This window comes from Piliocolobus tephrosceles, chromosome 12, assembly GCF_002776525.5.
Source record: "Piliocolobus tephrosceles isolate RC106 chromosome 12, ASM277652v3, whole genome shotgun sequence".
NCBI lineage: Eukaryota > Metazoa > Chordata > Mammalia > Primates > Cercopithecidae > Piliocolobus > Piliocolobus tephrosceles.
In genome coordinates this window covers 110,537,808-110,552,768 of record NC_045445.1, presented here as the reverse complement: position 1 = coordinate 110,552,768, position 14,961 = coordinate 110,537,808, and the positions used below count along the sequence as shown (strand labels likewise).

The following is a 14,961-nucleotide window of genomic DNA, read 5'->3' as shown; positions in this document are numbered from 1 at the left end:
CCACATGTTAGTTTTGGAATGTGTATTTCCCAGCGAATAGAATTTACTGCTCCAAAAAGCTTTCTTGGCATAATTCACAATACTTACAGAAATATAACTGTATCATTGAAAAAAACAAAGCTCACCTTCCTAATGATACATTTCACAAACAGCACATTAGGGCAATTTCTTTCTTATGGGGAGGTACAAAGAAATACTCTGTCAATATAGTATAACTGCTTATTTCAAATTGTATCTAGGAATAACTACTATTATTTAAAGTACTATTGAATTTTGAGGAACTGATCAAAGAATTAGTATTATTAATAAAATTGTACTCTTTGCAATATATTTGCCTTGGCACAAATGCAGAGTTAAAAGCATAAAATTATTAAAAAATTACCAAATATTAGTGATTGGTTGTTACTACTTTAAAATCCTACTAATTTCTATTAGCACTAAATCAAACAGCAGTTATCTGTTGTACACAAGTAGAATTTTGGAAGACTCGGACACAAAATGTAAGCCTTTTAAAAAATGTCTTTTTGCCATAACAGGTTATATGACCTCTTGCTAATTGTTATATTTCCTTAGGGGCACTTCGAGGCTCTTTCAAAGACATCTGCAGCACTTAGGTCTAAATTTAGAGTAGAATATTTTGCCACATATTTTACTGTATCACAAAATGTCATACTACTGTATTTTATAATAAAACCAAATTCTCAAGTATTCTAATATGTTACATATTAATACACCAAAACATCACTTTCTATAAGTCTATTATTATGTACATAATATTTTAAAAAATAATGGGTGTTTTGGTCCTAGTGAAAAAGTATAATGCAATACATGACATTAATCTTTAGTCAAAACCCACTGAGGTGTCTGACAGGGAAACTAGCAATCATAACCTATAAGGTATATATTATTCTCAAGGACAAAATGGCAAATGATAATACAGAAAGACGTGATCACTGGAGCAAGTTAGCTGGTGTGCAGACTGAGTGAGCAAGTGTGCAGACTAAGAAGGATCAACCTGCAAATGCTCATCAGAATTTAGCTTTTGTTATTGATTGTTTCTGGAGGGGATAGTACTAGTCAGTTGATACTGCTTCCCTTTCATGTGGGAGTTTGCTCACAGCCCACTGCATGGTATAGTGAAATCTCTTTATAAGCAAGATAGAGTCAGAAGCTTAGCGATGCACCTTATGGTTTTTACAACTGCTGTTACAATGTTCTAAAAACACTGTGATCTTTCCAAATGTGTTTTCTGTATTCGTTTTGTACTGTAGAAAATAATTCGCTATAAACTGGACTTTATAGTGTTTAAAGCAATGTTATTTATTGGCTTATTGTCCCTCCTTATAATACATTTATGTACAGTACACTTAATGTAAAACCTGTGATAGTCCTTTGCCTTAAAATAAAATCTAATGCTAAATACTCGGTGTACTGATTAATAATTCTAAGCTACCAATTTTTTCTTTAAACCTAACCACGATGTCAAGTAAAACATTACACAAATACTCTGTGGAGTGTTGCTGCTGATTCTGTATTTGTGGCAGTGTATGTATCTTGGCCCAGGACATGGTGGCCTTCTGTGTTCTATAAATAGACATTAGTAATCCTTTTAGGGAAAGGGCCTGCTACCTCTCAGCTGCTGGCTGAATCTTTCCTTTAACTCATAAATGGATTTTCTCATGCCACATAAAAAACAGAAAAACAGCCCACCACATTCTCTCCCTGTACCTTTTTTTTGTTTTGATTCCTTTTGAATCTTTACATTCTATTTGTGTTTACATTATTTTCCTAAATAGAAAAATGCCAGAGATGCCTGAAGATTGAAATCCCCCAATTTCAACAAGGGAAGAGATCTTATAATTATTTAAGTCTAATCCGTTTATGGAACCTGAGTTTTAGAGAGATTTAGTGGCTTGATTGAGGTCTGAGGGACAGGGGTGGGCTGAGTACATCCTGATATCAAGAAGATGGTGGAAAGTTCAATGGGCTAAAAGGAGTTGTGTTAGTCTTGGTGCTGGCACACCAATAAGCAGAGGTCTGCCTTGGAATAAAAAAACTGTTTCCTTATTAGGCCCTGATCTTTGTCCTGAATTACTTACAGTTATAGAGGAATACACTTTGTAGGCAGTTTTTCTGGGAGGTAAAGATTGGTTCTTAGGGACCATCTTTGACGCTTTTTCATCACTGGAAGCAATGCTTCAGACCACTGTATTTGGAAGACAAAGGGACATGCTCACATGGCACAGTGAAACGTGAAATCTTTTCCCACTTGGTGGTGGATGCATGACAATATACTTGCACTTTGAAAAGCCTATGTGTGGTCTGGTTATTTTTAAAAGACCGGAAACGCTGGCCCTTTGAAGAATCACGCGTTTCCTCGGCCCAGAAAATAGACTGGGCTAGAAAGGCTTCGGGACTCCAATTCTGGGCCTGGGTGGTCGCAGTTTTTCAAAGGGATGTGAACGGTTTCCCAAGATAGGACCCAAGGGACTCTAGGACCCAGAGGCTGCGCGCGACGCCCGCAGGGCCAACTATATCCTTTTGAGCTCCCGCGCCAAGGCCTGAGCCGTCTCCCGACGCGGGTTCGCGGCCCGCCAGGGGCAGGTCACCACAGAGACGCAGCCGGCACTGGCGAGCGAGCGAGCGGGCGGCGCACGGAGCGCGTGGGCGTGTCCCGGCGAGGCTGCGCTGTTCGCCCCACCCCACCCCACCCCAGCCAGGTCGGCCGCCCCCCGCCAGGTCCAGCTCCAGAGCCCAGGCCGGTCGGCCGGGCCCGCGTGCCCTCGGCGGGCTGCGCAGAGCGCGGGAGCAGTTTGGGGCTGGGCATGCTGGGAGCCCCTCGAGCAACGGCCGCCGCCGCCGCCGCCGCCACAGCCACGCAGCCACCGCCACTGCGTCCGTCCCCGGTGAGAGCCGCTGACGCGCGGAGATGAAATTCCCGGCCTCGGTGCTGGCGTCCGTGTTCCTGTTCGTGGCCGAGACAACGGCGGCGCTCAGCCTGAGCAGCACCTACCGCTCGGGCGGGGACCGCATGTGGCAGGCGCTGACGTTGCTTTTCTCGCTACTGCCTTGCGCGCTCGTGCAGCTCACGCTCCTCTTCGTACACCGCGACCTCAGCCGCGACCGCCCGCTCGTACTGCTGCTGCACCTGCTGCAACTTGGGCCCCTTTTCAGGTGCGTGCAGAAACCCAGAGCCAGCCCCAGGCCGCAGCACCGGTCCTGTGGCCTGATCCCTGGACCTGCTCCAGTGGAGGGAGGCGGTTTTCCTGTGTAGACAGGTGGCTGGGCCCCAAGCCGGTCCGCCATGCTCCTCAGCCCCATTATTCCAGTCAGGAATGGGACGAATCATGGCATAATGGTTATAAAGCTGGGGCACACTGAATTACTGTTAGGTTCCATCAAATGAAATAGCCAACATTCAACTGAAATTGACCAACAAAAATGGCAGTTTCTTGTGCTTCAACCTCATTAAAGACATTGGTTTCTCTGGGGTCAAGTAGGCTCTGACAGGATTGGCTTTTGTGGTCACAAACCCTTGGGAAGTGTGTTCTAAGCTGTGGTTATGGGGACAGCATGTACAGGTGATTTAATTTTATCAAGCATGGAGCTTACTGTGTGCCAAGCACTGTTCTAAAAGCTTTAAAAATATTTAATTCTCATAGGGAAGTCAAGAAATCCATGCACCACTCTTTTCTCTTGGTGGCGTAATGAATATTATGGGATATGGAAACATATGGGGTTCTAGAAATGTCTTCCGGCCCTGGCGAACTTATAAACGTAGCCGTTAAAGCTGGTCCACATGCACCATGAAGACAAAACTTGCTATGTGTTAAGTAAAGAAAAACTGTTAGTGACATTTCTGGAAATTAATTTTTATTAACACAAAGCAAGTAGAAATATATTGTTATAAAACAGACTGGCTTAGCTAAGGAGTTTAAAATGTGTTGTTTTAGTACCTTTCATCTCTATAGGAAAAGCAAAACAAAGCCCCTCCATTTGGATTAGAAATAAGTTTATAATACTGAATTTTGGACATAGGCGACAGAGGAATTTGAAGAGATGAAAAGGCCAGAGAGACACCTCAGCTGCCAGAAAATTCAGCTAGCTAAGGACCTTTCCTACCAGGAAATCTCTCTCTCTCTCTCTCACATACACACACACACACACACACACACACGCATACACATATCGAGGAGCAAGATAAATTTTACAAAGTTATAATTTTTTTTTTTTTTTTTTTGAGAAAAGGTCTTGCTTTATCAGTCAGGCTGGAGTGCAGTAGCAAGATCATAGCTCATTGCATCCTCTACCTCCTGGGCTCAAGTGATACTCCTGCCTCAGTCTCCAGAGGAGTTAGGACTACAGGCAAGCGCCATCATGCCTGGCTAATTTTCTTTTCTTTTTCTTTTTCTTTTTTTTTGTATTTTTTGTAGAGAAAGAGTCTCCCTGTGTTGCCCAGGCTGGTCTCGAACTCCTGAGCTCCAGTGATCCTCCCGCCTGGGTCTCCTAAAGTTCTCCCTATGTTGCCCAGGATGGTCTGGAACTCCTGAACTCAAATGATCCTCCTGCCCAGGCCTCCCAAGGTGCTGGAATTATAGGCGTGAGCTGCCACGCCTGGCCATAAAATTTTTGTACCTCATATTAAAGAAAACTGTTCCAGCTGACACACAAACTACTGACTTGTAGTTTACACACAGTCACAGCAAACTTGGTGAACAAGTTTCTCAGCCTCCAGAAGCTGCAGAATCCTAGAAAGGAAAATAAACAGGTACACTGGCAGAAGTGGGAGGTTGCTGCTGACTTCCTGATAGCTGGGGAAGAGTCTGGGGAAAAAGAAAGGAAGGGAGGGGAGTTTTAGAAGTCCTGCAACCTGGAGCCATTTAGTGAGGAGAGAGTTAGTCCTTTCTAGCCAGGTAAGCCCTGTGATCCAGACTATATTCCCGCTCAGTAAAATAAGTGTGATCTGACTTTGGGCAGGGCACTTATCATTTCTTAACATTATCTGTGAGAAGAAAACAGATAATGTTTAAGTGGAGTAACAGGAAAAAGGGGAACTGACATTTCTCAAAAGCTTCTTGTGCTAGATGGTTTGATATGTACTTACATCCCTCAATTCATTGAATCCTCACCATGACATAGATGTAATTGTCCCCATCTTGTAGGTGAGGAAAGTGAGGCCTCACACTATGTTCTCAAGCCTCCTTAAAAAGAGCTAATTATATTCCCTGTGCTCAGTGGAAGAAAGCAGAGGACTGTGTAGTACATTCTATTAGTAGTTCCATTTTAAATTAAGAAAAAGTTTGGTCATCTTGGCAATCCAAGTAAATGATAATACCCTATCACTGCTGCTATTTAAAGTGTTTCTAAACACGAAGAGTAACCCAAGACAAAGCTAATAACATAATATATATAAAAACAAGATGACAAGTATAAACCTGAACTCAAGAAAACATACCAAGATGTTAAGAATAATAATTTCTGAATAGTGGGGTTATGAGTGATTTTAATATTCTGGAAAATATATAAAACCATATAATAAAACAATTATCTATTTTTCTATATTTTTCAGTTTTTACAGTAAAAATATTTTAACTTTATTAAGGAAAGAAAACTTTTGGTGCTTTGAAGAGATAACTTCTCATCTATATATAAAGTTTCAACACTATAAAAATACCTATTTCCAGAAAGTTCTGAATGGGCCATTGTCTTCTTGGAGCAAAAACAAAAGAAAAAATAAAAAACAAAACAACAGGCAAGCCCCTTCCATCAACAAGGAGTCACTGATTCTAATGCAGCTGATTTATTTCAAGGAGATATTGGACCCATGACCTTACTGAGATACACAAAATGTGGTTCCAAGTCTCTTAGCTTCCAGATTAAAAGAAAAGCAGTTCATTCTTGTGTATTAGCCTGACTTAATATCTTACTGGAATTTCTTCCTGCTGACTGTTTGATTCCGTTTTAACTCTAAGACATCAACTTTACATAAAGATAAAAATTATTTCCCTCAAACAAAGGAGAGTCACGGTGATTCTTACCCCCTTCCTTATGGATTGGATTTAGTAATATTTCTAAATTATTTTTTGACAGTTTAACTCTTCTTGCTTTTGGATGAGTACTAGCCAAATTTGTGTTTTTGCTAGGTAGGTGCTGCATTTGAGTTCATGCAGCACGATGGCCCAGTTAAACTGCAATACATTACACTAATGATTCTGGGCTAAATACTACTAACTAGGCTTTGCTCCTTCTTTCCTTTAGGGAGACATAGGGAGAGCACCATATTTCATTTGTATCAGTCTTGTATTTAAAATGGTAGTTACAGTTTTTATGATTGTTTTCACATTAAGCCTGAGTTTGAATGATACGAACTTTGGATAATGCCTTGAATTTATTTATAATTTTAAGGAAAATCTTATTGTACATTGCAGTAGATACTCTAGCAAACCAGAGCAGGGAAAAGATCTCTTACCTAAAACACAAAAACATTTTTAAAATTCTGTTTATGATTCTTTTACATTTATGCTAATTTTTATAAATTAATTGGGAGGAATAAATATAAATGAGTTACAGGTTCAAGGAATTCCCGTCATCTCTTTTTTATTACTGGTATAGTGAGGAAAAAAATGGTACATGAAAAATCTGCATTTATAAAATAAAGCCTAAGAAGTTCCCAAAACCTTTCCAGAATACTGCAAAATGATTCACCATAATATATCCTTCTACATTAAACTTTTTAAAGAATTTAAAATGTTAGTAGTCTACATTTGAAGAGAATTTCTTTTTTCATTTGCAAGGTACTTTTATATACAGTGTTTAATTTAATCCATGGTAAAGCCCTGTGAGTTAACTGTCATTATCTTATTTTTACAGTCCAGGAATTGAGGTTCAGTGAGATTAAGCAAGTGGCTTTTCAAAGGTTTTGCAGCATTTTCTATTTAACCAATTTGGGTTTTGTGTAGGCTTACAGAGCATGTGTGTCATGTGAAGATAATGTGGCTTATTGGAAATTATAGTATTTCTTCGGAAAAAGTATTTTAATTAGGGTCTCTGGTACCACAGATTATTTATGCTGACATCAGCATGCATGATTTCAGCTAAGGAATAAGCTCCTTCTGCTATGAGGCTTGAAAATGGGATAAAGTAAAAAATAAGGATCAACTTGCTGATTATCTACATTGGGGCTAGCAAACTGTACCCCACAGGCCTAATACCCCCATCACCTGTTTTTGTAGGTAAAGTTTTATTGGAACACAGCCTTGCTCACTGGTTTATGTATTGGCTACAACTGCTTTCACACTGCAGAGACAGAATCGAGCAGTTGCAACAGAGACCATGGCCTGCCAATAATAAAATATTTACTTTCTTATAAATACTTCACAAAAAATTTCCTTTCCCTTGGTGTAGATGCTACTGAAAAACTACCTTGAGTATTCAATTTTGATAAAAGTATCTAATTTCTGGCTTTATTCAGCCAACCTCTCAAGCAACAAACAAATAAAAAACCAAAAAATAAAAACAGATTTTGAGTAATTAGATGAGTCTTGCAGAATTGCAAGAATAGTAGTTTGTTTCTTATCAGTTTTCCTAACCTACAGTGGCAGGAGGTCTTGGGGCCTTTTACAAATGTATTAAACACCTATGACTACATGTAAAACTCTATGCTAATACAAATGTATCACCTGGGAAAAAAGAGTGGCTTACAAGAGGTTCCACCTGAGCTTTAGGACCTTCTTTCATTTCCATCAAATGACCATGGAAGTTTTACTTTGTCTACAGTTCTGCAGAATGCTTCCAGTTTCATCCAGCTCCTTCCTTGGCATCAGGAAAATTGCTTTCTCATCTGAACCCTCATTTCATTCATTCAGTTCTTAGCATGTGCTGGTATTTAATTTGTTTGTTTTAGTCTTTCAAAGCTCTAAGCTTGATTTTATTATGCAAGTAAAACATTTTTTAAAATGACAGAAGAGCAGAAAACAGATTTGCACAATGAGGAAAATAAAAGCTCTCATTTGACTGCTCAGAGAGAACAATTCCTAATGCTTTTGTTATATATCCTTACTAATATTTTTATAATGGCATGCTAGTAAACTGTCTCTCGGGGAGAACAAGCCCTGATTTTCAGTGTTTGCTGATTTCTCTAATGCATATATTCCCATCATGATTGATCAAGCTACCAGTTGTTTAACAACTGGCTCACAAAATTCCTATTTAACAGTCTGCTCTCCTGAGTCAGTATGAGCCAGCTGAAACATTTCACTGTTTATATGTATGTGTGGGTATGTGTGTGTAATCTGTATATATTTTTTACATATGTGATTTTCTTTTTACAGAAAATGTAATTTAAAATATGTGATTCTATTGTAATTTGCTTCTTTCACATACCCAATATGGTAAAAATAGGTAGCCTGGTCAACATAGTGAGACTGTTTCCTCACAAAAAATAAAATTAGCTGGGCACAGTAGCATGCATCTGGAGTCCCAGCTACGTAGGAGGCTCAGGAGTGAGGGTCCCTTGAGGCCAGCAGTTGGAGGCTGCAGTTGGAGGCTGCAGTGAGCTATGATCACACCACTGCCCTCCAGTGTGGGTGAGAGAGTGAGACTGTCTTTTTAAAAAAATTTATATATTGGTATTTGTACTTCTATACCATTGATGTTAAGGACTGTATAATGTTTCATTGAATTGATATTATTAGGATTTATTTAATTATTCTTTCATTTTTGGGACCTTTAGAGTATTCCCAGAATTTTGCTATTATACGTAATGCTATGATTTAAATTGTTGCAATACATTTTCTTCTAAGTGAGATCATACGTGATAAAATGGCATAACTGAAAGTGCTATATAAATATTAATTTTCATTATTTATTATTCTTATTGTGCATATGTCCCACTATCCCATTTAGATTGTGAGTGCCCCCAAATGAGGCAGGGGTATCCAGCTGTCTGCATTCCCCACAGCACTTAGTAAACTGCATCTGCATTCATCTCATATATGAGAATAAAGATGATTATCAGTTTATTCTGTTTTTGTTTTGTTTTATATTTTTGAGACAGAGTCTCGCTCTGTCACCCAGGCTGGAGTGCGGTAGTGCAATCTTGGCTCACTGTAATCTCTGCCTCCTGTGTTCAAGCAATTCTCCTGCCTCAGCCTCCCGAGTAGGTGGGACTACGGGGCTGCACCACCACGCCTGGCTAGTTTTTGTATTTTTAGTAGAGATGTGGTTTCACCATGTTGGCCAGATTGGTCTCAAACTCCTGACATCAGGTGATCCGCCTGCCTCAGCCTCCCAAAGTGCTGGGATTACAGGCGCGAGCCACCACACCCGGACAGTTCTTTCTGTTTTCTAATCTTTGTTGTGGTCAGTGGTCCAACAATGTGAAGTTGCTAGGCCTCATATAGCCTTCAGTGATTAATTTGAGTTTTCCTTCAGAGAAAATTCAATTGGACATGCTTGGGATTGAACTCATGGCCTGAACTTCACATTGACGTTATTTCCAGCTGAAGAAACTGGTCTGTGTGGTTTTACATATTTTCATGTAATACATTAAAGTGTTCTTGACCCCACGGGACAAAATGTCGTACACAAATCAACACCCCCACACACCCACACACACCATGCACCTTCTTTCTCCTAGCAACAAATGAACAATGGTATTAATCACAAAATATGTCCACTTTGTACTCACCAGAAAGGTTCCTGCATTTCCTCTCTTACGTCAAGCTTTGTTTTATTATTTCAAACTATAAATACATTCCAGTTGCCGTAGTCGCCTCAGGGTGAGAGTATAAAGTTAGCATTATAACATTAACATTCAATAAAATAGTAAAATAGATGAAGCCATTAAAATCTTCTGGCAGCATCATAAAGTTGTTATAAAAGTGCATGTTAGAGGAGGGACAAAAAGTACTTTAACAAGTTATAAACCTACGGCCATGAGTATTTTTCTTACTCCTAGGGAAAACACATTTTTCACCAGAATTTTATTATGAAAATTTTCAAACACACAGAAGAAAAGTTGAAGGAATTCTATAGTGAATGCCCAAGTACTTACCACCTAGATTCTACAATTAACATTTTGTTTCACATATCTATCCATCTATCAATTCGTGTGTGTGTGTGTGTGTGTGTGTGTGTGTGTGTGTACTTCAAAGTTAATCACAGACCTCAGTATTCTTCCAGCTTCAGCATCCATATTTTTACCTAGAGAGGAAATTCAGATGTTAAAAGCCAGGTATTCTCTCAGTCTGGAAAGGTCACTGATTAAGTCTCCATCCCTAGGTGGGACTAACTTTAGTCCTGCCCTGTAAGGACTAATGAAAACAGAGAGATAGGTAACATGTCGTGGTCTCCCAGTGAAATGCTAGATGGTAAGCTGCCTTGTGCTGGAGGATTTCCAAGCCATGGCTTCTGTTTTAACTGGGGTGGTTTGGGGCATCTTTTGGATGTGGAACACACACATGTGTGTGCATGCATGCATGCAGTCACACTGTATTATCATTTTTCACAGCAATATGGCAAAGTGGGCATTATATCTGCTTTATAGTGGAGGGAATATACTGGGGTGGGGATAGTAAGTGACTTGGCTATGGCTACACAGCTAGTGTGTGTCAGGAAGGAAAACTGCACATTATTTCTGTGACCCTGGAGCTGGAACCACTTTCCATTCTCTAAGATATTTCCTTGCTTCAGTGGCCTTTGGTGTTACTTCTTCATTTGGTTCCCATTCATTCCCATTGGCCTCTTGGAAAGCCTCAAAAGGACTGCATACGGAGAACTAGTCCTTGGAGTGGTTGATTTAGAAGAGTGACTTAGAAGAGTTCAGAGTAGCCAAGTCAAGGCTTTGAGAATCAGGCTAAAGGTAAGTAGGATGAGCATGGAAAGTCAGAATCCTGCCTGTCTCTAATTATTATGACTTGCTGATTTGTTTTCAGGTGTTTTGAAGTCTTCTGCATCTACTTTCAGTCAGGCAACAATGAAGAGCCTTATGTCAGTATCACCAAGAAGAGGCAAATGCCAAAAAATGGCCTCTCAGAGGAGATTGAGAAGGAGGTGGGCCAGGCAGAAGGCAAGCTAATCACCCACCGATCAGCGTTCAGCCGGGCATCGGTGATCCAGGCTTTCTTGGGCTCAGCCCCCCAGCTGACCCTACAGCTGTACATAAGTGTCATGCAGCAGGACGTCACTGTTGGAAGAAGTACGTATATTTTTAATTTCTGCCTGCATTTGGGGATCAAAATGAGAAGCAAAACATACAGTTTATTTTGTTTCAAAGGAAATTTGTTCTTAAGTGCATTTAATTCTGAATCTATGTTCTAGTTACTATGCTCAAAACTCAGTTAAAATAACAACATTTATTTTGCTTATGACTCTGCATTCTCGGCAGGGCTCAAAAGGGTTACCTAATCTGTAATCCACTAAGGATCAGCTAGGGTGGCTCAAAGGTGGGGGGCTAGAATCTATTCAAGGCCCCTTCATTCACGTGTCTTTTTGCTCACATGTTTTGATATTGGCTGTTGCTGGGAGTCTCAGATCTTCTCCATTTGATTTCTCTGTGTGGGTGAGTTTGAGCTTCCTTAGAGCATGGTAGCTGCTTCCAAGGGTGAGTGTTCTAAGAATGAGGGAAGGCCAGATGGAAGCCATATCAGCTTTTGTGATCCAGGCTTGGGAGTTGGGGCACATCACTTTTGCTTCCTTCTCATTGTTGAAGTACTCAAGAGTTGTGCCCAGATTCAAGGGAAGGGAGAGGGAAGCCAACTCTGACTCTTGCTGGGGAATGGTAGAGTTCTGGAAGATCATGTGGGACCAAAAATACCACTGTGGCCATTTTTAGAAAATATAGTTTACCAGAGGCTGAAAATACAGCTACTGGAGGCTGGTCCTCTTGGGATTTCACTCTGTCTTTCAGTGCTAGTTCTCAACAAGTTGAGACAGTTGGCTTAACAACTTTGTGGTGAATAATGGAACAAGGCCACTTTCTTGTCTTCTTAGATTTGTAATAGGTATATCAGTTTATAAGTCAAGACAATGTTCTACCTTTGGGCTATTCTCACATCATCAAATTAAAAGCAGATTTTGGTTAAGTTTAAAAAACAACACTATTTGCATCAGAGTCAAGATTTTATTGAAAAGCCTACAAATGAGAAGTGGATACCCTCCCAAGTATTAATATTATGGGTAAATGAAAACCATTATGGTAAGTTTTATTATGGGTATACAAAATGATTTAAAAGCCTTAAGTTGAAAAAATACATGTTTAAGAAAACATTGAATATAAGAAAGACTCTTATTTATTTTACTTCACTCAGTTTTATCCTCTTTCTACCTATATTTCAGACTGGCTGGTAATAATTCATGTCAGAGTCACAGGATACTTACATGTTAGAGCCATCTCCCTTATCCAGGTTGCCTGATTATGTTTCTTAAAGTATGAGTCAGGATCTCAAGTAGAGATCTTGAACCTTAGTCGATCAACATTTATATGGAAATACTTTCCACAACACCTGGTAGGGAGTAAAAGCTCAATAAATATAGCAGCATCCATGTTCCCTAAGGAATTATAACTGGAATGGGTCTTGACCAAACTGCATGCCACTATACTCTTTTTCCCAGTTTATTGTTTTTCCAAGTGGCAGGGATACAGCAAGAAATCAGATGTGATGATAGCCTATTTGATTTTTAGAGGTAGATCCAACTTTTTTCCTCAAGTTTTTTTAGTGACGATTGTCTCACAGTTGAGGGGTTGGCAAACTACATCTCATGGGCCTAATCTGGGCACTGCCTGTTTTTGTCAGTAAAGTTCTATTGGGACACAGCCCTGCTCTTTCATTTATGTATGGTCTGTGACTGTTTTGGGACTAAAACAACAGAGTTGAGTAGTTGCAATAAACATAATGTAACCCACAAAGTCTAAAATATTTACTAACTTTTTTTTTGTTTGTTTGTTTGTTTTTTTTTTTTTTTGACGCGGAGTCTCGCTCTGTCGCCCAGGCTGGAGTGCAGTGGCCGGATCTCAGCTCACTGCAAGCTCCGCCTCCCGGGTTCCCGCCATTCTCCTGCCTCAGCCTCCCAAGTAGCTGGGACTACAGGCGCCCACCACCTCGCCCGGCTAGTTTTTGTATTTTTAGTAGAGACGGGGTTTCACCGTGTTAGCCAGGATGGTCTCGATCTCCTGACCTCATGATCCGCCCGTCTCGGCCTCCAAAAGTGCTGAGATTACAGGCTTGAGCCACCGCACCCGGCCATATTTACTAACTTTTTACAAATAAAGTTTGCCAACCCTTGTTATAATTTTTCAGACATAATTCTGTTCAGGAAAAATCAGATCTATCTTATAAAATGTCAGTGTCACAATGGATATCGAAATGTCCCAAAAGAACTTGGAAAAACATAAGTCCTCTGAGAGTTAAATGATAAATCAAATAGCTACAGAAAAAGGAAGTGGGCATGGTCTTGTTAAAAAGATAGATGGCTGCCACTTATGCAGATCTTGACTAACCCCAATCACTGCCTTAACATATATAAGGAAGGATTATCTCACCCGGAAAGGGTAAGACCCTTATGAATGGAGCATGGTCTAGGGTGTGTCACAGAGGCAAATGTTGGTAGTGTCTGTCATGTGGTTAGAAATGTATTTGGTGCAAGGAACAAACACCTAACTCTAAAGTTAACCTAGAGTTTATTTTTCTTATCTAACTAGATATTGGAAGTAGACAATTGCTGACATTATTTCAGCTGCTCAATAGTGGCAAAGTTGATGTCCCTGCCAAGCCATTGGCCTTTTGCTTGGGTTGCTACTAGAGTTCCAACCATCATAGCTACCTTCAAAACAGGAAGAAGGAAGGGTAGATATCTTTCTCTTTTTATTAATGAATATAGCTTTTCCATGAATCTCCCTAATAGACTTTGCTTTGTCTTCCTCCTTTTATTAAAAACTATAGCTTTTCCAGAAATCTCTCTAACAGAAATGACTTTAGGTCTCTAACCAGAACTGATCAGTCATTTAGCTTCAAGGGATGCTAGGAAAGCCAGGTCTAGGAATGTTTGCCACCAATGGTTTAGACCAGTATTCCTCAAACTTCCCTGATGATGATTAGAGTTACCTGGGGGCTTGTTAAATATATAGATTACCAGGATTCATCTCTGGAAACTGTGATTTGCTGTGTCTGGGATGGGAGCCAAAGTTATGTCTTTTCTTTTTATTTCCCTTTTGTTCTTTAAACAAGGGCTCCAGGTGATTTTATTATCAGCAAAGTTTGAGAACATTGGATTAGACTAGTCATGGCCTGCATGTGGTTGGGCCCATGACCACCCATAACAAAACCATGTTCTCTTAAGATAGTGAGAGGAATGGAAAATGAATAGGCAACTGACAGTGTCTGCCACATCATCTAAATGCAATCCAGACCAATAGAAATGTGTCCCTCTTGACAGAAGGACATAGAGTCCATCACAACCTGACCCTATTCAGCATTCAAATTCTGTAACTCTCTCCTCTCTCTCTGATTCTGTGCTCATTGAGCAAACATTGATGGATTTGGCATTAGCAGAGTTTCTCTTGAGGGAGAGAAGGGAGAGGCAGCTACATGGTCACTGGAGAGTTATTGTTTTTCTTCAATTGCAATATAATTTATATAACATAAATTTCACCATTTTAAGTGTACGATTCAGTAGGTTTCAGTATATTGACAATATTATACAATCATCACCACTGTCTAGTTTTAGACATTTTCATTACACCGAAAAGTTTTAGACAATTTTAGACATTTTCATTGTCTTTTAGACTTCAAAAGAAGCCTCCTATCCATTAACAGTCACTCTTCATTTCCCTTGCCCCTAGCCCCTGGCGACCTACTAATCTACTTCCTGTCTCTATAGATTTGACTATTATGAATCTTTCATGTCAATGGAATCTTATGCTATGGGGAAGTTTTGTTTCTCATAGTCAGTGAATAATGAACA

General features: G+C 39.9%; 1 protein-coding gene across 1 annotated transcript in view; it reads left to right on the top strand.

Moving 5' to 3' along the window:
• Positions 1 to 2,643: 2,643 nt before the first annotated feature.
• Positions 2,644 to 14,961, top strand: part of XK (X-linked Kx blood group) — a 44,984-nt gene continuing 32,666 nt past the window's right edge. Inside the window, exons 1-2 of the mRNA XM_023202620.1 lie at positions 2,644 to 3,174; positions 10,935 to 11,197. Coding sequence (XP_023058388.1) covers positions 2,930 to 3,174; positions 10,935 to 11,197 — 508 coding nt within the window. The 5' untranslated portion in view covers positions 2,644 to 2,929. The remainder of the gene's footprint in view (positions 3,175 to 10,934; positions 11,198 to 14,961) is intronic.